At 39.6% G+C, this 24,901-nt stretch overlaps 1 protein-coding gene across 1 annotated transcript in view; it reads right to left on the bottom strand.

The window, feature by feature from the left end:
- The window catches only part of NMS (neuromedin S), a 187,369-nt gene that overhangs the window by 150,207 nt on the left and 12,261 nt on the right, over positions 1 to 24,901 (bottom strand). The window contains exons 2-3 of the mRNA XM_075334263.1: positions 3,992 to 4,141; positions 1,651 to 1,706 (exon numbers count right to left, since the gene is read on the bottom strand). Of these exons, the coding sequence (XP_075190378.1) occupies positions 1,651 to 1,706; positions 3,992 to 4,141 (206 nt within the window). The remainder of the gene's footprint in view (positions 1 to 1,650; positions 1,707 to 3,991; positions 4,142 to 24,901) is intronic.

The following is a 24,901-nucleotide window of genomic DNA, read 5'->3' as shown; positions in this document are numbered from 1 at the left end:
GAATTATAATTGGTATTTAAACAGCCTCCTCATCATGCTGTTCACATTTTAACATCATGAGCCCAAGACACCTAACAATTGATCAGCAGTATCTTGCCAATGCGAGGCTTCAAACAGGATATTCTTAGACAGAATTAGTCACTGAGCTTACAGTATCACAGAGTGTCATCAGTCGGTTCCCACAGAGATACAGAAAGACTAGAAGAGTCACAGAAAGGAATAGAAGTGGTTGTCCTTTGGCCACATCCCACACTGATGACTGCTTCATTGTGAAAAATGTCCTTCGAAATGGGATGACGACTGCCACATAACTCCAGGCACATTTCACAGGGAAGTGAAAGGTACCCAAGTGTCATGTCAGACCATTCAAAACCATTTACATCAGCGTAGTTTGAGTGCTACATTATATGCAAGGGTACCTGAAAATACCACCAGGCACAGGTTTTATTGTCTTGTTGGGGGCCTCAGTGCTGTTGAATGATAAAAGCTGATTCATGCTTAGCAGAAGTGATGGCCGCCAATGATGTTGGCAACGTCAAGGACAGCGCTATGTATTAGCCACTGCTGTCACCAGATGAGACTTTGGTGGTGGTGGTGTTATAGTGTGGGCAGGTGTGTCTTCTCAATACAGAACTGTCCAACACTTTGTGAATGATACAGTGACAAGTCCCTACTACTTGAATAACATCATTAATCTAGTCATTGTGCCTCTGTATAAACAACATTGGCCTAATTTCATCGTCATAGACGACACTGCTCCAGCTTATCAAGGTTGCATCATTAGGGAACAACTGCTGGTGACTGGGGTACCTCAAATAGAGTGCCCTGCACCATCTGAATCCCATAGTACACCTATAGGATCAGCTGAACTGCCATGTAGACGCTCTTAACTCTGTACCTCAAGAAGAGTGGGATGCCATGCCTCAGCAGACAATAACTCCACTTATGAACAGCATAAGATGTTGTTGTCGAGCTGTAATTGATTGCCAAGGCCACAGGACAAGTTATTGAGCATTAACAATTTTTATTTTTGTGGGGGGAATATCCACGACCATTGTTGTCTTTTGTATCAATATTTCAATTAATTATTTGAAATGAGTAAATTACCAGTGCACGCTGCTACATAAGTGCCCTACTTTCAAGTTAAAATATCGCTGTGGTGTGAACTTTTCCAGTTTTGCGGGAATTTCCCCCGAAATCTCCCTAACTTTTTGTGAGTAGTATATATATTCTATGGTCTTCCATCAACTGTTTTTATGGAAAATAATTCTATAAGTCTTGATATCTTTGTCTTGAAAGCTGTGAATTTACAGTTCTCCCATCCTTCCCATCAATAGATCCTTATTTGAAAGCGTAAAGTACAAGTACTATTACTTCTAATTACTTCTAATGTGATAATGTCAAACAAAATATATAACATCAAGATTATTCTAATTAGTTTGTAACAGAAGTAATTGGAAAAAAAATAAATATATATATATATATATATATATATATATATATATATAAATAACATCCTAAGAGATGTAAAATGGACGAGTGCATGAGCACTAATTCTCTGAATGACAAGTGTTATTTAGATGGAGCAATTTTAGAACTCCTCATTCCCCTTGTGCAGTTTTATAGAAAGTTTACAAAAAACAACCATACCTCACTTTCTGGAATATCCACTCCATCCGCATAGTGCGCTCCTGACTGGGGAAAACCTGCAAAGAAATCAAATGGTAAGCAACTGGAGCATAATTTACTGTTTGATGGCTACGCTTGACACAGAGGCTACCATTCCTGTCTGTGAATTTATATTAAGTATAGTGTCATTTAAATAAGTACACCCTAGGGATGGGTGTGATAAAGAAGAGTTATAAAGGCTTAACAAAATTATCTGGTGGTTACTTGGCTTGTGGCTTAATTGGATTAAAATGAAATTGATTTTAGAACAGCATTAATGATCCAAATTAGATTTGATGGGCACCCTGCAGGTTTGTTGTATTGTTGGTCACAGAGTAATAAGGGCAAAATATGATATATGTATCTGTGTCATTAAATAGATACTGCAGCCATACATATATATATATATATATATATATATATATATATATATATACACATATACAGTATGTATATATATATATATATATATATATATATATATATATATATATATATATATTCTGTATGGCTGCAGTATCTATTTAATGAAACAAATATATATCATATTTTGCCCTTATTACTCTGTGACCAACCATGTTATATGTGATTATCATAGACATATAGAATTATGCCCCAGTTGCAGTATACAATATTACCCTGGATACTATCTATTTCACTTGTCTCTATGATTTATATAAATATATATATATTTATATATATATATATATACATATACATATATATTTTTATATATATATATATATATTTATATATGTGTATATATATATATATAAATTTATTTTTTTATATATATACATATATGTGTGTGTGTGTGTGTGTGTATATATATATATATATATATATATATATATATGTACAGTATATATAAATCATAGAGGCAAGTGAAATAGATAGAATCCAGGGTAATATTGTATATTGCAACACGGGCATAAATCTACATGTCTATGATAATCACATATAACATTGTTGTCACCGTAGGGTTACTTAAATGTTATATGCCATATAATATCCTCTTGATGTTATGAGATTTCACAATGTAATTTTGAATATTTTTTTTATTACTTGCTAAAATAAGGCACCACTTCTCCATTGGGAAAAATTGTCAGCACTGTAATAATGCATTAGAAGGCAATGTATGTAGCATGGGCAATTTGGTGATATGATATTCACACGATAAATCATAAAAAGTAGTGCCAGAAAGGATGCAAAGTATTTATTCTATTCTTTATACTTCTCCCTTTAGGAAGCACTATCCTATCCAGTCATAATGCCACCAAACGTCGTTAGAACATGGTATATAGAAGTCGTAATGCTATATCTGATAATGTGGCATGCCATGTATACTTTTACTTTTGCACTGGAATTATTTCGTAACATACTGGGAATTAACAGGAAATTCCAATGATATAATTTTACATTATTATGTTAATGATTTATCACTTTATAAAGTTTTTACAACATTCTCCTATACTTTGCTATTTCTTCACTAATGTCAAGATACAAGATCCTTTGCTGAGAGTTTTTTAGACATAGCTAGTGCTCTCAGCTGATAAGTGTATATTGTATCAAGTCTAGACAATATTCTTGGAGCTAACCAGCCTGGACTGATACATTGTAGCAAACTATCAGGGATTAGTACATCATCTGCTGATACATACAGCTCACAAAGTATTACAGACACTTGATACAATTGTCTGGTTCTGAATGCATACAAATAATCTTGTTATCTGAGAGAGAACATATTTTGAACACAGATGAAATGAAACACAATGTATTTATGTAAAGCAGAAAAAAATCTTAAAATTCAGTATAAATACAATACTTTATAGATTTTTTATTTACTTGTTGTGCATGTTGTTCCCCTACTTAGTTGAGGTTTATCTCGAAACTTTTAGTTTCTTCTCCTCTAAACTAAATTGGTCAAAATGATCACAGAGCATGTGTACAGTTTATGTGAGAAAGACTTAATTTCTAGTCCTGCTGGGGACACAGATCCTACAATCCTGCAGAACATTTATTCTGCGCCATGTAAACACTATTCAAGAAAATATATTGTAGATAAACATTACACAAGTTAATCATATAGAATATGAGTTAATTATAAACTACTAACATTTAATTAGAATATTCCCAAAATATATCATTTATATCAATTGCTAAAACAATTGAGTCCTGGGCATTTATGTGACTAACATCATTCCAGGAACAGGAGATGATACCAAGTCTTTATTAGGTTGATAGGTTATTTGTCTTAGTTTATATTTTTTGGGATATAATAATTTGCATTATATTGTAGTAATTAAAGGAGATATCCTCTTACCTGAGGAAAGATGTAGGGAGCCCAGGCAGCAGATGACAAGCAGCAGAGGCAGGGGTGGATGGTGCTTTACAGATTTGATTTGAAGCCTCTTCCTCTCTGTAGATGACTTGCCTCTTTTGTGTGTCCTATACTTGAGCATCTTGCCAGGAACTGTTGAAGGTTAGATCTGTGAGTCTGTGTCTGGCTCATCCACGGTGCTGTGATATCTCTTTAAATGTAGCACTGTATCCCATAGGAGTGGAGGCAATCAGCACCTTGCAGGATCCTACTTTCTATCCTGGTGTCATGCTGAGCTCTTATTTATGAGGCATTGCCCTCCCAAATCAATGTTGCCTGATTAGCTAAGGGTTGAGTAAGTAGGGGAGAAGAGAGGATCTATATTATTGCACAATAGGGAATCTGAGAACTAACATTGACTTTGTAGCAGATAGGAAATGCTGCTCATGAACACTATGTGATATCGCTGTACTTGCCCTTTGAAATATAATAGCTTTTTACTTCCCATGGAGTTTATTAACAATTACTATTTTATGACATTTGCCGATGGTTTTACTCAGAGATCATACAAAAAAATTGGCGTACAAGAAATGATTCTAAGATTGCTCAGAGATCATGTCCCTTTACTACCATTGACTTCTTATTAATCACTTTACGGTGCAATTTGCACATTTTGCTTACAAAACGACAAGTCCTAGTTTTCGTTCTGCATTTAATCCCTCCACTATGTCAATGCCCCATTAAAAAACCTCCAGAGAAATCACTTATCACCACTGGGATTGACTTGGATTATTGTAGTTTTAGTCAAACCTATTTATAAAAAAAGGCTAGTATAGGAAACGAGCCAATTGTTTGAAGCCTGCTTATAAATATTCATGTTCAATAATCAATTTCACAGATTTTTGCATTAACACTATACACTGTATGTAGGATAATCAGCTCTCTTAGCTTGACTTTTAGCTAAACAAAATAGCATTAATTCTGTCTAATTATTCGGGATGATCGAATACGTCAAATATTCGGCTTTGCAAATATCCGAAGAAATAGGTCGCCACTATGCGAATATTCGATGCGCAATGTAAGTCTATGGGAAGCCCGAATAGTTCCGAATAGTTGTTATTCGGGTTTCCCATAGACTTACATTGTGCATTGAATATTCGTGAATAGTTCAATAGCGGCGACCTATTCGGCATATATTCGCGAAGCCAAATATTTGAGGTATTTGATCATCCCTACTAATTATCTTCCTATGCTATAGGGTTGACAGTAAATATAAAGCTGAAAAGTAAATGGGTCCATCTTCTGCATCACCTCGTCATCATGGAATTCAAGTTTCTGGCTCAGTCGCATTCTTGGTGTCTATAATCAAGCATCTGGCTGCAGATAGTTAGCATGGCCAAACATCAATCTTTGCTGCGTTTTGGGGACCAACCCCTTTATTAAAAGGTACCTGTAATGTCTCCAAATGCTATTAACCAACAAATATAGAGTCAATCTGTAGGTTAATAGCATTGTAAAGCTGTCTGGCCCCTTACTGAAAGTACGTATACTGAGAAGAAATTAACTTTATTCCTCCAGTGGTGTTGCTGGCTTTCAGTCCTAGAGGGGCGGCTTCAGTCTCTGCTCAGTACATAGTGAGTGGCAGTCATCAGTACATCCCATCATATCTGTGCAGACTGAGCTATCAAAATACCTGGGTTTGCTTACAGACACCTTTCACTGTATTCTGATTGGTGACTTAAAAACTGTGGCTCCTGGTAGGGATAAGGCTTATTTCTTCTTGGTAGCTACATTTTCAGTAAGGTGGGTTGGCAGATTTGGAATGCTATTAACCTACAAGATGACCCTATATCTGCAGCTTAATAGTCTTTTGAAACTTGACAGGTTCACCTTTAAGTATGCATATGCTTAAGAAAAGGGTGGTCCACAAAACGTAGTAAGGTTTGGCATGTGGCTATGCTATTTTAACTGTGATGGCTACATTTATGCTCCTGATTAGAGATGAGCGAACTTGTTCTCAAATTTATCATGAGCCTTGGCTCATTCGGGTAGGATGGGTTTCACAAACACTTTTCTCAAATATCGGTAAAGTTCGATAACTATTCACGTTTATGTGCCGCCCCCGCAACAGCCGACAGGCTGCTCGGATCCAGATCCGCAGTGGCTCGAGGGGTCTCCGGACCCGAGGCGGGGTCGTGCGGCCTCTCGAAATAAAAAGGGGGAATGTTTTTGGATAGGGTGGATTGGATAGTGTTCATGACGCCACCCACGGTGTGCGGTAAGGCAGGATACCACCGCTGCTGCGTTGGAAAAGGAGCACCCAGGTGCGATGGGCCGGAAGCTTAAGATGTTAACCCCTCCGTGGGCAGGGAGAAGGTGTCCTGGGGCTCTGTGATAAGAATGACTGGGGACCCGTTGGGGCAAAAGGGGCACAACATACTCACACAATCCAAATACGCTGACACAGACACCGGGTAAACCAAAGTCCTGGAATCTCCTGCTGCTGTTGTTAGAGCATGCTGGGTCTGTGCCCTCTTGGCATTGCTAGTTGGTCTGAAGCCTTGTCCCTTGGCACAGTGTTTAACTCATTGTAGATCCCTTTTGCCTAAGACTACTCGGGTCCCGCTCATCTGCGTGGCTAGCAGGGTGAGCTTGCTCTCAGGGTTCACGCTTGGGATTTTCTGGATGGCTTTGGGAAGTCCTATCCCCCTCGTTGCGCTAGTACCCGATTCTAGAGTGGGTGGAGAACGGCTCGTGAGGACTCCGTCCTCGTCGGGTGAATTACTGGGCTGTGTGAAGCTACTTCCCTGCCTAGGGTCCGCGTACCCCGTCGTGCCCTGGCCCCTGCCCGGTTCTAGCACAAGGCCGTCGAACTGCCCTCCTTGGCAGTACCGTGCCCCTTGCCACTACCCCCTGTTACCGGGGTTCTAGCTCCTTCTGGCCAAGCCAACGTTTGGCACCTGAGACGGGTGCAGGAGGCCAGCACCGCAGCGTGACCTTTCATTGTCACTGTTGGACCTCTCTACTCACTAACTGACACTTCTGGCCCTCCTTCTTACATCCCTCCATCTGGGTGGCCCTATTCCCCTCAGGCTGCCCAATGGTTGTTTGGTGGGTGTGGTGCAGAGTGTTCCCCAGGATTTATGTATACCTGTTGTTAGCAACACCAAAAGAACAGGACCCGTAACCAAGGAGGAGCGGGTACCATGCAAAAGGGCAGGTTGCACAGCACCCTTGTGACGACCTGATAGGCCAGGGCGTCACATTTACACTATTGCAGAAACCATCCACTTCCAGCCCCATCACAGCTATGTCAAGTATTGGCATGGCTGTGATTGGCCAGGGAAATCACTGTAAAAAAAATGAAGCAAAATGGTTAAAGCAGGACATACATACCAGTCTCTGCACAGCTGTAACATTACTTCTGGGTTTGCTCATTAACCATCATACATATTCACTGCTTCCCCCACCCACCGGCAGTCCCAGCATCTGTAATTTGTTGCAATCAGACCGCGCCCCCACTCTGCGTGACAGTGACTGTGATTGGTTGGAATGAGACACACTGTCTGCATACTAAAGTGTACAAATAAGTAAATTGTCATAGGGCCCCACATATGATATTCAGCGCAGATAAAGCAGACAGCTAGAGGCTGCAGTGCCCAGCTGTATGTTTATCTTGGCTATGTATCAAAATAAGAGGGACCCTAAGAGGCTTTCTTTAATTTAAATAAATAATTAGAAAAAATGGCGTGCAGGCCCCCAATTTTGATACCCAGCCATGATAAAGCCGACAGCTGGGGGCTGGCATTCTCAGGTTGGGGAGGCCCATGGCTATAGGCCTCCCAGCCTAAAAATAGCTAAATATGCGACAATCCAGCACTTTACCAGGCTCATCCTGATTCCCTTGGTGTGGTGTCAATTGAGGTAATATGGTAATATAAAGGATTAATGACAGCTCACAACTGCCACTAAGCCCTAGATTAGTAATGGGAGGTGTCTATGAGACCCCCCCATTACTAATACTGTAAGTGAAAAGAAATAAACACAAACACTGAAAAAATCCTTTATTTGAAACAAAATACAAAAACACCACCCTTTTTCTCCAATTTATTAACCCCAAATACTCAGTTTTGAAGTAATCCATTTGACTTCCCATGATGATACCGGCTCTGCTACATACTGAAGTCACAGCACGCAGGCACAGACCATGACTGCACATTTTGACTGCAGGCAGAGATTGACTGAATCGCAGCTTTGAGCTGTAACGTCACTCACTTTACCTAAAGTCACAGTTGGAGGTTCCCACAGAGGTTCCAAGCGGCTACTTGATCTTTCTATAACCTCTTCTAGTGAAGTTAGATTTGTGCTTCAGGTAGCCACTCCAAGGTAATCCCTGGATCCGCGGAAGCTGACAATAATGGAAACAGGAGAGACAGAGTCGAAACCATTGCCAGGACAGGATCTGGACAACTGTCAGGGAGAAAGCTGGTACAGGTACTGTACATACGGGAATGGATAAGGTACGGGTTCAGGTTCAGGCAGGAACAAGGATTCAGGAACACAGGCAGGTACTGGTATACTGAAACAGATACAGGAACACATGCCTGTACTGGGACACAGAAACGGATACAGGTACACAGGCTAGTCCCGGGACATAGAAACAGATAGAGGAACACAGGCTGGAAATGGGACACAGAAATTGATACATAAACTCCGGGACACAGTAATGGATACAGGAACACAGACTAGTATTGGAACAATTCAAAAATATACTGATAGGGACCTTTGATTGTGAGCCCCAAAGGGGACAGTGTTGCTGATGTATGTAAAGCGCTGTGGAATTACTAGCGCTATATAAATGAATAATTATTATTATATTATTATTATAAGAACGGATACAGGAATATAGGCTGGTACAGAGACACAAAAATAGGATCAGGAATTTAGGCTGGTAACAGGACAGAGGAATGGAAACAGGAACTCAGGCTGGAACCAGGAACCAGGAATGGGATCAGGAACTGTGGCTGGAACTGGGAACCAGGAACGGGTTCAGGAAATTATGCTGGAACAAGAAACCAGGAACAGTAATAGGATCTCAAGAAGGGACTGGGACACTGGAGCAGGTTCAGGCACTTGGGCAGGATTGGGTTCATGATCAGGTATACGGTTGAATACCGAATCTGAAACAGGATCCAGGGATCAGACAAGCTAGTAGCTTCAGGGCACACTGGCTACAGGAAACAACTTTGCACAGGCACCTCCCATTAGGGAAAAGTGCCTTAAATACCTCATTCTCCCCAGTGATAGGCTGGTAACACATCAGGTGTGACCCAATACTCTCCAGCGTTAGGCTAGGAACACATCACAAATGGCCCCCTTAAGAAGCAAGAAGGAAACCCATGTGGTGAGCCCGAGCCCTGGAAGCCAGGAGGTGCGGCGGAAACAGATGCTGTAGGAAACAGCGAGGCAATGAGTGGAGCAATGAGTGCGCCGGTGTCCCTGCTGGTTAGTGCAGGGAATGCCATCGTTACAACTATTACAGTGCTGGCCAAAAGTATTGGCACCCCTGCAATTCTGTCAGATAATACTCAGTTTCTTCTTGAAAATGATTGCAATCACAAATTCTTTAGTATTATTATCTTCATTTAATTTGTCTTCAATGAAAAAAAAATAAACAATTTGTCATAAATCCAAACTGGATATAATTCCACACCAAACATAAAAAAGGGGGTGGACAAAAGTATTGGCACAGTTTGAAAAATCATGTGATGCTTCTCTAATTTGTGTAATTAACAGCACCTGTAACTTACCTGTGGCACCTAACAGGTGTTGGCAATAACTAAATCACACTTGCAGCCAGTTGACATGGATTAAAGTTGACTCAACCTCTGTCCTGTGTCCTTGTGTGTACCTCATTGAGCATGGAGAAAAGAAAGAAGACCAAAGAACTGTCTGAGGACTTGACAATCCAAATTGTGAGGAAGCATGAGCAATCTCAAGGCTACAAGTCCATTTCCAAAGACCTGAAAGTTCCTGTGTCTACTGTGCGCGTATCATCAAGAAGTTTAAAGCCCATGGCACTGTGGCTAACCTCCCTAGATGTGGAAGGAAAAGAAAAATTGATGAGAGATTTCAACGCAAGATTGTGCGGATGGTGGATAAAGAACCTCGACTAACATCCAAACAAGTTCAAGCTGCCCTGCAGTCCAAGGGTACAATAGTGTCAACCCATACTATCCGTCGGCGTCTGAATGAAAAGGGACTGTATGGTAGGATACCCAGGAAGAGCCCACTTCTTACCCCGAGACATAAAAAAGCCAGGCTGGAGTTTGCCAAAACTTACCTGAGAAAGCCTAAAATGTTTTGGAAGAATGTTGTCTGGTCAGATGAGACAAAAGTAGAGCTTTTTGGGAAAAGCCATCAACATAGAGTTTACAGGAAAAAAAAAGAGGCATTCAAAGAAAAGAACACGGTTCCTACAGTCAAACATAGCGGAGGTTCCCTGATGTTTTGGGATTGCTTTGCTGCCTCTGGCACTGGACTGCTTGACCGTGTGCATGGCATTATGAAGTCTGAAGACTACCAACAAATTTTGCAGCATAATGTAGGACCCAGTGTGAGAAAGCTGGGTCTCCCTCAGAGGTCATGGGTCTTCCGGCAGGACAATGATCCAAAACACACTTCTAAAAGCATTAGAAAATGGTTTGAGAGAAAGCACTGGAGACTACTAAAGTGGCCAGCAATGAGTCCAGACCTGAATCCCATAGAACACCTGTGCAGAGATCTCAAAATGGCAGTTTGGAGAAGGCATCCATCAAATCTCAGGGACCTGGAGCAGTTTGCCAAAGAAGAATTGTCTAAAATTCCAGGAGAGCATTGTAAGAAACTCATTGATGGCTACCGGAAGCGGTTGTTCGCAGTTATTTTGGCTAAAGGTTGTGCAACCAAGTATTAAGCTAAGGGTGCCAATACTTTTGTCTGGCCCATTTTTGGAGTTTTGTATGAAATGATCAATGATTTGATTTTTATTTCATCCTCTTTTGTGTTTTTTCATTGCAAGCAAAATAAATGAAGATAATAATACCAAAGAATTTGTGATTGCAATCATTTTCAAGAAGAAACTGAATATTATCTGACAGAATTGCAGGGGTGCCAATACTTTTGGCCAGCACTGTATGTGGACAAATTCTCACAGATACAGTCTAAAGTCTTGTTAAAAGCTTTTCTAGAAGAGTGGACGATTTTATGGCTGCAGAAGAGGGGAACAACTGTGCATTAATGCCTATGAATTTAGAACGGGATGTCATGAAAGCCTCTGTAGGTTTCTTGTGTATCTATCTGCAATGTAATAGTATGTTAGCAAGACAATTTTTATATTTCCTGGAACACAATAATGATGTAATGTAATGAATTGTATTTTTGGAAGATACAAAAGGCTTTATTTTCTAAACCCTTACTGGAAGTTTGACAGCTTTTTGTCCGGTGCTCTGTACATGTGCTTCCTGAAATAGCAGTAAATATGTTCTTTCAGGAAAGATGCAAATGATTTAATAATTTTGAATGACTAATGTAAAAAGTTCGTTTTAATCATTGCATTTTATAGCTGCACTTACTGTTATCACTTTGTATTGTTAGCAATATTAGAAAATTGCTATGTTCACATGGTGTTAATGGCCTCCATTTAATTTATAGGTTGTTAAAGCATTTCATGTAGAAATAAAATAGGCCTGTGATAGATGCCTAAGGCTACTTTCACACATCAGTTTTTTGGCATCAGGCACAATCCAGCAAAAAACGGATCCGTTTTATTCCCCATTGACTAGTATTAGCGCCGGATTGTTCCGGATGGCCGCCGGATCCAGCGAAATTTCTTTGTCCGGCTGCCGGAAAGGACACAGAATGCAACGTTTTTTGTCTCTGACAAAAAACCGGACCAAGCCAGATCCGTCGTCCGGCATGCTGTATAATGGAAGCCTATGGACGCCGGATCCTTCGTCATCCGGCAAAAAACGCATTCCAGTGATGGATCGGTTTTTTTAATCTGAGCATGCTAAGATGAGATGTGAATTCTCTCTCTCTCTTTCTGTATGTCTCTCTCTCTCTCTGATGGTCTCTATCTCTCTCTGTTGGTCTCTCCCTCTCAAATAAACAAAAAACCATAGTCAGCTCACCCCTCTTCACTCTCAGACTCCAACCGATGCAGGGAACGCCCAGGCCCGGGCGGAAAGACAACTTGAAGAAAGGCAAATATCCAGCATCAAGGAGGGTAGTAGATTAAAACTTGCTTTTATTAGACAAGTAAAAACAAAATGTAGTCCAGTAAGCACAGAGGCACAAGTTTTAAGCGTGTAAACCAACGCGTTTCGACCAGAGCGTCTTATTCATGGCATGTGAATTACCCCAAAACTGATACCATATAAAGGGAGGCACACATTATACGTCATTGGCAAGGCTGAGTGCTTGATTAAAATTAAAACAGGTGCAAGTCCCAGTGCAATATAGACATATGGGACTGGAGTAAAAACATATGTGTGGAAAACCGCAGTTTGAAGAACAAAATTTACATAGACATATAAATGAAGCACAGATCAGAATTTATAGTTTACAGAGGATTAAATTGAGAACAAAAAAAAAATTGAATATGCATATATGCATATGTATGCTTCATTTAAAAAATTATAATGAAGCAATAAAAAGGCAAGAAAAAGAATTTATTATTATTATTTCAACATGTTATAGGAATGGAACCCGCTGGATATTCAGACTGTGCGATATTGTAGCAACAAATCCGAAAATCCTGCTGGATTCCGTCATTGATGTATTTGCTCTGATGGAACCGGCCGGACATTCAGACTGTGCGGTGTTGTGGCACCAGATCCAAAAGTGTTGCTTGATTCCATCATTGATATAAATGTTCTGATGGTTCAGTCAATACCTTGGCCGATTGAAATAAATGTGGATAAGCCCAAAAGTTTACGGTGGACATTCATAAGGTAAATGTGGGACAGTCATGATGTTATATATACTGTCAGTTGGGGCATCCGACAAGAGCCATGCAAATATCATAGGTAACATACTCGTAGTATATCATAAGTAATGGATTTAACATGAGATGATTTCTTATGATAGATTACAAGCCATAAGTGGCATTCAATACAAATTTAATACAAGTTTAAGTGTCCTACATGAAATTTTATGTAGATAAAAAATAATTATCTCGATTGTTTTTTAGCAAGTTTACACCCCGTGCAAAGATTATTAATGCAGCGGGAGGATCACTCGCAGGACAATAAAAATTTCTAATTATCCACGAGTAGAACCTATAGATATATGCAGAGCTCCTGGTATATATAGCAAATAGCTCTCCATTGCACATAATTTTTGTATATTGAGAGAATTTTTTGTCTCATATAGTAGTGAGATGTATTTTTATATATATTTTTTGCTACATAAGTGATTTGAATGATATCATGACATTGGGAAAAATGTGGAATACATGGATAGATACTTTTATTGAAATTAGTTGTCTTTATTGTTTATAATGAATTACTTAGGAGTATTGCAGAATTAAATCCTGCCGGATGTTCAGACCATGCGGTATCCTAGTACCAAGCCTGAAGATCCAGAAGGATTCTCTATTCAGGAGTTTTCTTCTGTGATCTCCTCCTCTTACTGGCTTGATCACTTTTTCGATACCCATGAATGTAAATGAGTCCAAACATCTATTGTGGGTGTTCACAAAGTGTCGTGAGACAGCTGAAATATTGGAGGCATTGACATTCAAAGTATCAGACAAGTGCCGCCTGATCCTTATTTTGAGCGGACTCCCGGTGCATCCGGTATATTGAATCTTACATAGAGTACATTCAATTAAATAGACCACAAAGGATGTATTGCAATTGATATAATTTTCAATGTTATATGTAGAATTTGTATGAGTAGAAGTAATGGTTTTGCTGATTTTTGCATATTTGCAAGCTGTGCAATAATTGTGGCCACAACGAAAAAATCCCTTGCAGGAAAGCCAGTTCTTATTATTTATCCTAGTGTCAGTGATCATGCTAGGAGATAAAATATTAGCCAGACTCATGGCACGTTTGGCAAGAAATTTAATATCATATTGTTCTAGGATATTAAAGAGATTTTTATCCTGGTGAAGTACTGGAAGATGTTTTTTAATGATTTTCACAATGTCATGATATTGTGGAGAATAGACTGTGCTGAAAGTAATTTTATTGGAACTATTTTTTCTATGTTTATTTTTATTATTATTTTTTAGTAAATCGTCTCTATCAATGTTATTTACAATTTTGCAAGCTCTTTCTAAGCTCCATTGAGAATAACCCCGATTCCTGAGTTTATTGACAGTTTTGGTACATTCCTGTGGAAAGAGATCAGAAGGGGAACAATTCCTTTTGGTCCTGATTAATTCCCCCACAGGAATGTTTTTAATTGTGTAGGCCGGATGGCAAGAACTGGCCAATAGTAGTGAGTTACAGTCTGTATCCTTGCTATAAGGTATAGCATCTATATGGTTCTGATTCCCCACCAAAGTAACGTCAAGATAGTTAATTTTTTCAGAATTGGTATGGTATGTGAATTTTAAATTAAAAGGATTGTTGTTAATATACTCAATGAAATTGGGAATAGCCTGCGAGTCCCCCTTCCAAATTAACAGTAGGTCGTCTATGTATCTAGTGTAAAAAACAATATGGTCAAAAAATGGATTATTAAGTAAATCAAAAATATAAACCTCTTCAAAGACAGCCACAACAATGTTAGCTAAAGATGGGGAAAATTTTCCCCCCATACTAACTCCACAACGCTGTAAATAAAATTCCTTGTTAAAAGAAAAATAGTTGTGTGTTAAAAGAAAATTAACCGCTGTCACAATATAATCTTGAATGTTAAGTGGATACGAACTGTGTTTGGAAAGAAAGGACTCCAGGCACTCCAAAGCTACATGGTGGGGAATAGACGGATACAAACTCACTATGTCACAAGTAACCCAGATATATTCAGGCTGCCAATTGACCATATTGTTTTTTACACTAGATACATAGACGACCTACTGTTAATTTGGAAGGGGGACTCGCAGGCTATTCCCAATTTCATTGAGTATATTAACAACAATCCTTTTAATTTAAAATTCACATACCATACCAATTCTGAAAAAATTAACTATCTTGACGTTACTTTGGTGGGGAATCAGAACCATATAGATGCTATACCTTATAGCAAGGATACAGACTGTAACTCACTACTATTGGCCAGTTCTTGCCATCCGGCCTACACAATTAAAAACATTCCTGTGGGGGAATTAATCAGGACCAAAAGGAATTGTTCCCCTTCTGATCTCTTTCCACAGGAATGTACCAAAACTGTCAATAAACTCAGGAATCGGGGTTATTCTCAATGGAGCTTAGAAAGAGCTTGCAAAATTGTAAATAACATTGATAGAGACGATTTACTAAAAAATAATAATAAAAATAAACATAGAAAAAATAGTTCCAATAAAATTACTTTCAGCACAGTCTATTCTCCACAATATCATGACATTGTGAAAATCATTAAAAAACATCTTCCAGTACTTCACCAGGATAAAAATCTCTTTAATATCCTAGAACAATATGATATTAAATTTCTTGCCAAACGTGCCATGAGTCTGGCTAATATTTTATCTCCTAGCATGATCACTGACACTAGGATAAATAATAAGAACTGGCTTTCCTGCAAGGGATTTTTTCGTTGTGGCCACAATTATTGCACAGCTTGCAAATATGCAAAAATCAGCAAAACCATTACTTCTACTCATACAAATTCTACATATAACATTGAAAATTATATCAATTGCAATACATCCTTTGTGGTCTATTTAATTGAATGTACTCTATGTAAGATTCAATATACCGGATGCACCGGGAGTCCGCTCAAAATAAGGATCAGGCGGCACTTGTCTGATACTTTGAATGTCAATGCCTCCAATATTTCAGCTGTCTCACGACACTTTGTGAACACCCACAATAGATGTTTGGACTCATTTACATTCATGGGTATCGAAAAAGTGATCAAGCCAGTAAGAGGAGGAGATCACAGAAGAAAACTCCTGAATAGAGAATCCTTCTGGATCTTCAGGCTTGGTACTAGGATACCGCATGGTCTGAACATCCGGCAGGATTTAATTCTGCAATACTCCTAAGTAATTCATTATAAACAATAAAGACAACTAATTTCAATAAAAGTATCTATCCATGTATTCCACATTTTTCCCAATGTCATGATATCATTCAAATCACTTATGTAGCAAAAAATATATATAAAAATACATCTCACTACTATATGAGACAAAAAATTCTCTCAATATACAAAAATTATGTGCAATGGAGAGCTATTTGCTATATATACCAGGAGCTCTGCATATATCTATAGGTTCTACTCGTGGATAATTAGAAATTTTTATTGTCCTGCGAGTGATCCTCCCGCTGCATTAATAATCTTTGCACGGGGTGTAAACTTGCTAAAAAACAATCGAGATAATTATTTTTTATCTACATAAAATTTCATGTAGGACACTTAAACTTGTATTAAATTTGTATTGAATGCCACTTATGGCTTGTAATCTATCATAAGAAATCATCTCATGTTAAATCCATTACTTATGATATACTACGAGTATGTTACCTATGATATTTGCATGGCTCTTGTCGGATGCCCCAACTGACAGTATATATAACATCATGACTGTCCCACATTTACCTTATGAATGTCCACCGTAAACTTTTGGGCTTATCCACATTTATTTCAATCGGCCAAGGTATTGACTGAACCATCAGAACATTTATATCAATGATGGAATCAAGCAACACTTTTGGATCTGGTGCCACAACACCGCACAGTCTGAATGTCCGGCCGGTTCCATCAGAGCAAATACATCAATGACGGAATCCAGCAGGATTTTCGGATTTGTTGCTACAATATCGCACAGTCTGAATATCCAGCGGGTTCCATTCCTATAACATGTTGAAATAATAATAATAAATTCTTTTTCTTGCCTTTTTATTGCTTCATTATAATTTTTTAAATGAAGCATACATATGCATATATGCATATTCAATTTTTTTTTTTGTTCTCAATTTAATCCTCTGTAAACTATAAATTCTGATCTGTGCTTCATTTATATGTCTATGTAAATTTTGTTCTTCAAACTGCGGTTTTCCACACATATGTTTTTACTCCAGTCCCATATGTCTATATTGCACTGGGACTTGCACCTGTTTTAATTTTAATCAAGCACTCAGCCTTGCCAATGACGTATAATGTGTGCCTCCCTTTATATGGTATCAGTTTTGGGGTAATTCACATGCCATGAATAAGACGCTCTGGTCGAAACGCGTTGGTTTACACGCTTAAAACTTGTGCCTCTGTGCTTACTGGACTACATTTTGTTTTTACTTGTCTAATAAAAGCAAGTTTTAATCTACTACCCTCCTTGATGCTGGATATTTGCCTTTCTTCAAGTTGTCTTTCCGCCCGGGCCTGGGCGTTCCCTGCATCGGTTGGAGTCTGAGAGTGAAGAGGGGTGAGCTGACTATGGTTTTTTGTTTATTCGGCTGGCTTTAATTGTCGTGCCCCCCCTAAACTATAGACTATCAAAATATACACAACTTCTTGTGACTTTTTTCCACTCTTATGGATCTTCCAACTAACAGGAGAAACAGATTTAATGCAATTTTTAATGTCCAGACCTCTCAGGCGTTACCTGAACCTGCTGAGGGCAATGCACATGCACAAGTTAATGAAGACATTGCACAATTATACAGATCACTAGAAAAATTCAAAATCAAAGAAACCAAGTTATGGTGGGATTCCACTTCACTTCAGTCTTATGTGGATAAAAATATGATACCACGGGGTCTAAGACTTCTAAAAAATCCCACCTTCTCTACACACTCAGAGGATTTCATGTCTAATTGGAACTCCATTCTATCGAACTGTTCTATAAAATTGATGGAACTTATTATCAAATATGAGGCATCAGAATTGGATAATACTAAAAGTCGCATACTAGAAACAGAAAAATCTTTGGAGTCTTTTAATAACCACAAAGACTTTATCAGCATGCAAACTAATTTAAACAAACGGTTGAATGACTTGGAAAATATAATTGCTGATAGAAAAAAGAAGAAATTTGAACGAGACTTCCAAGACTATAAACTCAACAAAGTTTACACATGGCGTCTCTCTTCTAATTTCACTCGCGGTAATTTCAAACATTACAATAAATCACCTCATACTAATCGCACCAGGAGGGTCAGCTTTGGAGACATTAGTACTACATCTATCTCCACTAACTATTCTGTGGATGATTCTTCTGACTCCTCAGCTGAGATTGATACCAACCGCAGAACATCCAACCCCAGCAATAGTTCCAAAAAAACATCAAAAAACTTCAACGTAGAGGAGGCAGAAAGCATAGGAGGAAACAGATATCCGGATCGCAGAAAGAAAAAGAAGAGATATTGATATATCCAGTATGGAATCTATCTGCACAAATCCTCAATTGTGACCAATTATCTGTTTTATCCAAAGGCTTGAAATTCTGTCCTACCAAGAAATTTGACATTTTTTCTACACTCCTTGATATTAACAAATTTGCAAGGAATCTAACACTCAAATGTCATTTTGATTTGGAATCCAACCATGATATTAGCTTCCATCAGGATATGGACATTAGAGAAAACAATATAATACCTAGTTTTCATGAACTTGTTCATCTTACAGATTTGAGAAAATTACAGTCGGAATCCAGGACATTAGATCAACTACCAGACGTATCTTTTAAGACGTCCAACCCATATTTTTATCCTTTGCAATCTCGTCCCCCAATATTGGACGTTTTCCAGGAAAGGATTGAGCATGATCTAATATATTTGGATCAGGCTCATAAAACAACGATTCACAATATGACATCTGCTGAAAAAACAGCACTAGAATCTCTGAGAGACAACAAAGATCTTGTCTTCAGAGAAGCTGACAAGGGGGGGGGATTGTTGTCTTGGATTTACCACTATATATCCAATTGAATAATGAAATTCTGCAAGACACCAATACTTACATTCACCTCAAAGGAGACCCAACTCTTTTATTTAAAAATAAAATTGACAGGTTATTGGAAGATGGGCTCACAAGGGGAATTCTCTCACAAAAAATATTTGATTATTTAAAGGTGGACTTCCCAGTGATCCCTATCTACCATGCTTTACCCAAAATCCATAAGGAGGTTTTCCCCCCCCCCCTTTAGGCCCATAATTTCGGGCATAGGATCACTGGGAGAAAGATTGGGATCCTGGGTTGCTCACTTTCTACAACCCCTTGTCAAAGATCTCCCCGGGTTCCTGAGGGACACTAAAGCCCTTTTATACAATCTGGATTCCCACACTTGGCAGCCTGAATATATCTGGGTTACTTGTGACATAGTGAGTTTGTATCCGTCTATTCCCCACCATGTAGCTTTGGAGTGCCTGGAGTCCTTTCTTTCCAAACACAGTTCGTATCCACTTAACATTCAAGATTATATTGTGACAGCGGTTAATTTTCTTTTAACACACAACTATTTTTCTTTTAACAAGGAATTTTATTTACAGCGTTGTGGAGTTAGTATGGGGGGAAAATTTTCCCCATCTTTAGCTAACATTGTTGTGGCTGTCTTTGAAGAGGTTTATATTTTTGATTTACTTAATAATCCATTTTTTGACCATATTGTTTTTTACACTAGATACATAGACGACCTACTGTTAATTTGGAAGGGGGACTCGCAGGCTATTCCCAATTTCATTGAGTATATTAACAACAATCCTTTTAATTTAAAATTCACATACCATACCAATTCTGAAAAAATTAACTATCTTGACGTTACTTTGGTGGGGAATCAGAACCATATAGATGCTATACCTTATAGCAAGGATAGAGAAAAAAAGGGAACCAGCACGATCTGAAATTGGCATGCATCATATAAAAAGTGAAAATTCACAAATTTATTCCAACTGTACTATAATAAAAAAATGAGATTTTTAGCAAATAATTGATCAATTTTTTGAGCCACCCCTGCCAACGTCACGGCAAATCTCAATAGGGGGGTCCTACTCTACATTCTGTATTTCATGTGCCATGCGGCCTCCTAGATAAAGTTAAAAGCAGAACCATAATGGAGCACACATACCTGCAACCTGTATATAGCCGCTTCCATGTTGCAAAAAAGGCACTTGTGGATAGAGACCAGCCCAGGTCCCAGCATGTGGAGCAAGCCCTACACATACCAGGACTATATCAGAACTGATCCTCCCAGTGTCAAACAGCAACCATTGATAAAGGCGGACCAGATCCAAGAATGGTGCTTAATTAGCATTGCCTGTGGAAAGGGGTGAGGTAACTGGGTCTGAACAGCTACCAACAGGAGGAATATATTGCAAGCCAAAATCAGGCGTGCATGGTATGGTGTTGGTCAGGCACCAGATTTGTAGCATAACTACGGTCAAAACAGAGAAAAAAAGGGAACCAGCACGATCTGAAATTGGCATGCATCATATAAAAAGTGAAAATTCACAAATTTATTCCAACTGTACTATAATAAAAAAATGAGATTTTTAGCAAATAATTGATCAATTTTTTGAGCCACCCCTGCCAACGTCACGGCAAATCTCAATAGGGGGGTCCTACTCTACATTCTGTATTTCATGTGCCATGCGGCCTCCTAGATAAAGTTAAAAGCAGAACCATAATGGAGCACACATACCTGCAACCTGTATATAGCCGCTTCCATGTTGCAAAAAAGGCACTTGTGGATAGAGACCAGCCCAGGTCCCAGCATGTGGAGCAAGCCCTACACATACCAGGACTATATCAGAACTGATCCTCCCAGTGTCAAACAGCAACCATTGATAAAGGCGGACCAGATCCAAGAATGGTGCTTAATTAGCATTGCCTGTGGAAAGGGGTGAGGTAACTGGGTCTGAACAGCTACCAACAGGAGGAATATATTGCAAGCCAAAATCAGGCGTGCATGGTATGGTGTTGGTCAGGCACCAGATTTGTAGCATAACTACGGTCAAAACAGAGAAAAAAAGGGAACCAGCACGATCTGAAATTGGCATGCATCATATAAAAAGTGAAAATTCACAAATTTATTCCAACTGTACTATAATAAAAAAATGAGATTTTTAGCAAATAATTGATCAATTTTTTGAGCCACCCCTGCCAACGTCACGGCAAATCTCAATAGGGGGGTCCTACTCTACATTCTGTATTTCATGTGCCATGCGGCCTCCTAGATAAAGTTAAAAGCAGAACCATAATGGAGCACACATACCTGCAACCTGTATATAGCCGCTTCCATGTTGCAAAAAAGGCACTTGTGGATAGAGACCAGCCCAGGTCCCAGCATGTGGAGCAAGCCCTACACATACCAGGACTATATCAGAACTGATCCTCCCAGTGTCAAACAGCAACCATTGATAAAGGCGGACCAGATCCAAGAATGGTGCTTAATTAGCATTGCCTGTGGAAAGGGGTGAGGTAACTGGGTCTGAACAGCTACCAACAGGAGGAATATATTGCAAGCCAAAATCAGGCGTGCATGGTATGGTGTTGGTCAGGCACCAGATTTGTAGCATAACTACGGTCAAAACAGAGAAAAAAAGGGAACCAGCACGATCTGAAATTGGCATGCATCATATAAAAAGTGAAAATTCACAAATTTATTCCAACTGTACTATAATAAAAAAATGAGATTTTTAGCAAATAATTGATCAATTTTTTGAGCCACCCCTGCCAACGTCACGGCAAATCTCAATAGGGGGGTCCTACTCTACATTCTGTATTTCATGTGCCATGCGGCCTCCTAGATAAAGTTAAAAGCAGAACCATAATGGAGCACACATACCTGCAACCTGTATATAGCCGCTTCCATGTTGCAAAAAAGGCACTTGTGGATAGAGACCAGCCCAGGTCCCAGCATGTGGAGCAAGCCCTACACATACCAGGACTATATCAGAACTGATCCTCCCAGTGTCAAACAGCAACCATTGATAAAGGCGGACCAGATCCAAGAATGGTGCTTAATTAGCATTGCCTGTGGAAAGGGGTGAGGTAACTGGGTCTGAACAGCTACCAACAGGAGGAATATATTGCAAGCCAAAATCAGGCGTGCATGGTATGGTGTTGGTCAGGCACCAGATTTGTAGCATAACTACGGTCAAAACAGAGAAAAAAAGGGAACCAGCACGATCTGAAATTGGCATGCATCATATAAAAAGTGAAAATTCACAAATTTATTCCAACTGTACTATAATAAAAAAATGAGGTTTTTAGCAAATAATTGATCAATTTTTTGAGCCACCCCTGCCAACGTCACGGCAAATCTCAATAGGGGGGTCCTACTCTACATTCTGTATTTCATGTGCCATGCGGCCTCCTAGATAAAGTTAAAAGCAGAACCATAATGGAGCACACATACCTGCAACCTGTATATAGCCGCTTCCATGTTGCAAAAAAGGCACTTGTGGATAGAGACCAGCCCAGGTCCCAGCATGTGGAGCAAGCCCTACACATACCAGGACTATATCAGAACTGATCCTCCCAGTGTCAAACAGCAACCATTGATAAAGGCGGACCAGATCCAAGAATGGTGCTTAATTAGCATTGCCTGTGGAAAGGGGTGAGGTAACTGGGTCTGAACAGCTACCAACAGGAGGAATATATTGCAAGCCAAAATCAGGCGTGCATGGTATGGTGTTGGTCAGGCACCAGATTTGTAGCATAACTACGGTCAAAACAGAGAAAAAAAGGGAACCAGCACGATCTGAAATTGGCATGCATCATATAAAAAGTGAAAATTCACAAATTTATTCCAACTGTACTATAATAAAAAAATGAGATTTTTAGCAAATAATTGATCAATTTTTTGAGCCACCCCTGCCAACGTCACGGCAAATCTCAATAGGGGGGTCCTACTCTACATTCTGTATTTCATGTGCCATGCGGCCTCCTAGATAAAGTTAAAAGCAGAACCATAATGGAGCACACATACCTGCAACCTGTATATAGCCGCTTCCATGTTGCAAAAAAGGCACTTGTGGATAGAGACCAGCCCAGGTCCCAGCATGTGGAGCAAGCCCTACACATACCAGGACTATATCAGAACTGATCCTCCCAGTGTCAAACAGCAACCATTGATAAAGGCGGACCAGATCCAAGAATGGTGCTTAATTAGCATTGCCTGTGGAAAGGGGTGAGGTAACTGGGTCTGAACAGCTACCAACAGGAGGAATATATTGCAAGCCAAAATCAGGCGTGCATGGTATGGTGTTGGTCAGGCACCAGATTTGTAGCACCTTTCCACAGGCAATGCTAATTAAGCACCATCTTGGATCTGGTCCGCCTTTATCAATGGTTGCTGTTTGGCACTGGGAGGATCAGTTCTGATATAGTCCTGGTATGGTGCAGAGCTTGCTCCACATGCTGGGACCTGGGCTGGTCTCTATCCACAAGTGCCTTTTTTGCAACATAGAAGCGGTTATATACAGGTTACAGGTATGTGTGCTCTATTATGGTTCTGCTTTTAACTTTATCTAGGAGGCCGCATGGCACATGAAATACAGAATGTAGAGTAGGACCCCCCTATTGAGATTTGCCGTGACGTTGGCAGGGGTGGCTCAAAAAATTGATCAATTATTTGCTAAAAATCTCATTTTTTTTATTGTAGTACAGTTGGAATAAATCTGTGAATTTTCACTTTTTATATGATGCATGCCAATTTCAGATCGTGCTGGCTCCCCTCTCTCTCTGTTTGGTCGTAGTTATGCTACAAATTCTGGTGGCCGGTCACCACCATGCCATGCACGCCTGATTTTGGTTTGCTTTGTATTCCTCCTGTTGGTGGCTGTTCAGATTCAGTTACCTCACCCCTTTCCACAGGCAATGCTAATTAAGCACCATCTTGGATCTGGTCCGCCTTTATCAATGGTTGCTGTTTGGCACTGGGAGGATCAGTTCTGATATAGTCCTGGTATGGTGCAGAGCTTGCTCCACATGCTGGGACCTGGGCTGGTCTCTATCCACAAGTGCCTTTTTTGCAACATAGAAGCGGTTATATACAGGTTACAGGTATGTGTGCTCTATTATGGTTCTGCTTTTAACTTTATCTAGGAGGCCGCATGGCACATGAAATACAGAATGTAGAGTAGGACCCCCCTATTGAGATTTGCCGTGACGTTGGCAGGGGTGGCTCAAAAAATTGATCAATTATTTGCTAAAAATCTCATTTTTTTTATTGTAGTACAGTTGGAATAAATCTGTGAATTTTCACTTTTTATATGATGCATGCCAATTTCAGATCGTGCTGGCTCCCCTCTCTCTCTGTTTGGTCGTAGTTATGCTACAAATTCTGGTGGCCGGTCACCACCATGCCATGCACGCCTGATTTTGGTTTGCTTTGTATTCCTCCTGTTGGTGGCTGTTCAGATTCAGTTACCTCACCCCTTTCCACAGGCAATGCTAATTAAGCACCATCTTGGATCTGGTCCGCCTTTATCAATGGTTGCTGTTTGGCACTGGGAGGATCAGTTCTGATATAGTCCTGGTATGGTGCAGAGCTTGCTCCACATGCTGGGACCTGGGCTGGTCTCTATCCACAAGTGCCTTTTTTGCAACATAGAAGCGGTTATATACAGGTTACAGGTATGTGTGCTCTATTATGGTTCTGCTTTTAACTTTATCTAGGAGGCCGCATGGCACATGAAATACAGAATGTAGAGTAGGACCCCCCTATTGAGATTTGCCGTGACGTTGGCAGGGGTGGCTCAAAAAATTGATCAATTATTTGCTAAAAATCTCATTTTTTTTATTGTAGTACAGTTG

This window comes from Anomaloglossus baeobatrachus, chromosome 2 (genome assembly GCF_048569485.1).
Source record: "Anomaloglossus baeobatrachus isolate aAnoBae1 chromosome 2, aAnoBae1.hap1, whole genome shotgun sequence".
Lineage (NCBI taxonomy): Eukaryota > Metazoa > Chordata > Amphibia > Anura > Aromobatidae > Anomaloglossus > Anomaloglossus baeobatrachus.
Note: the sequence above shows the minus strand (reverse complement) of the source record. Positions and strands in the feature narration are given on the sequence as shown.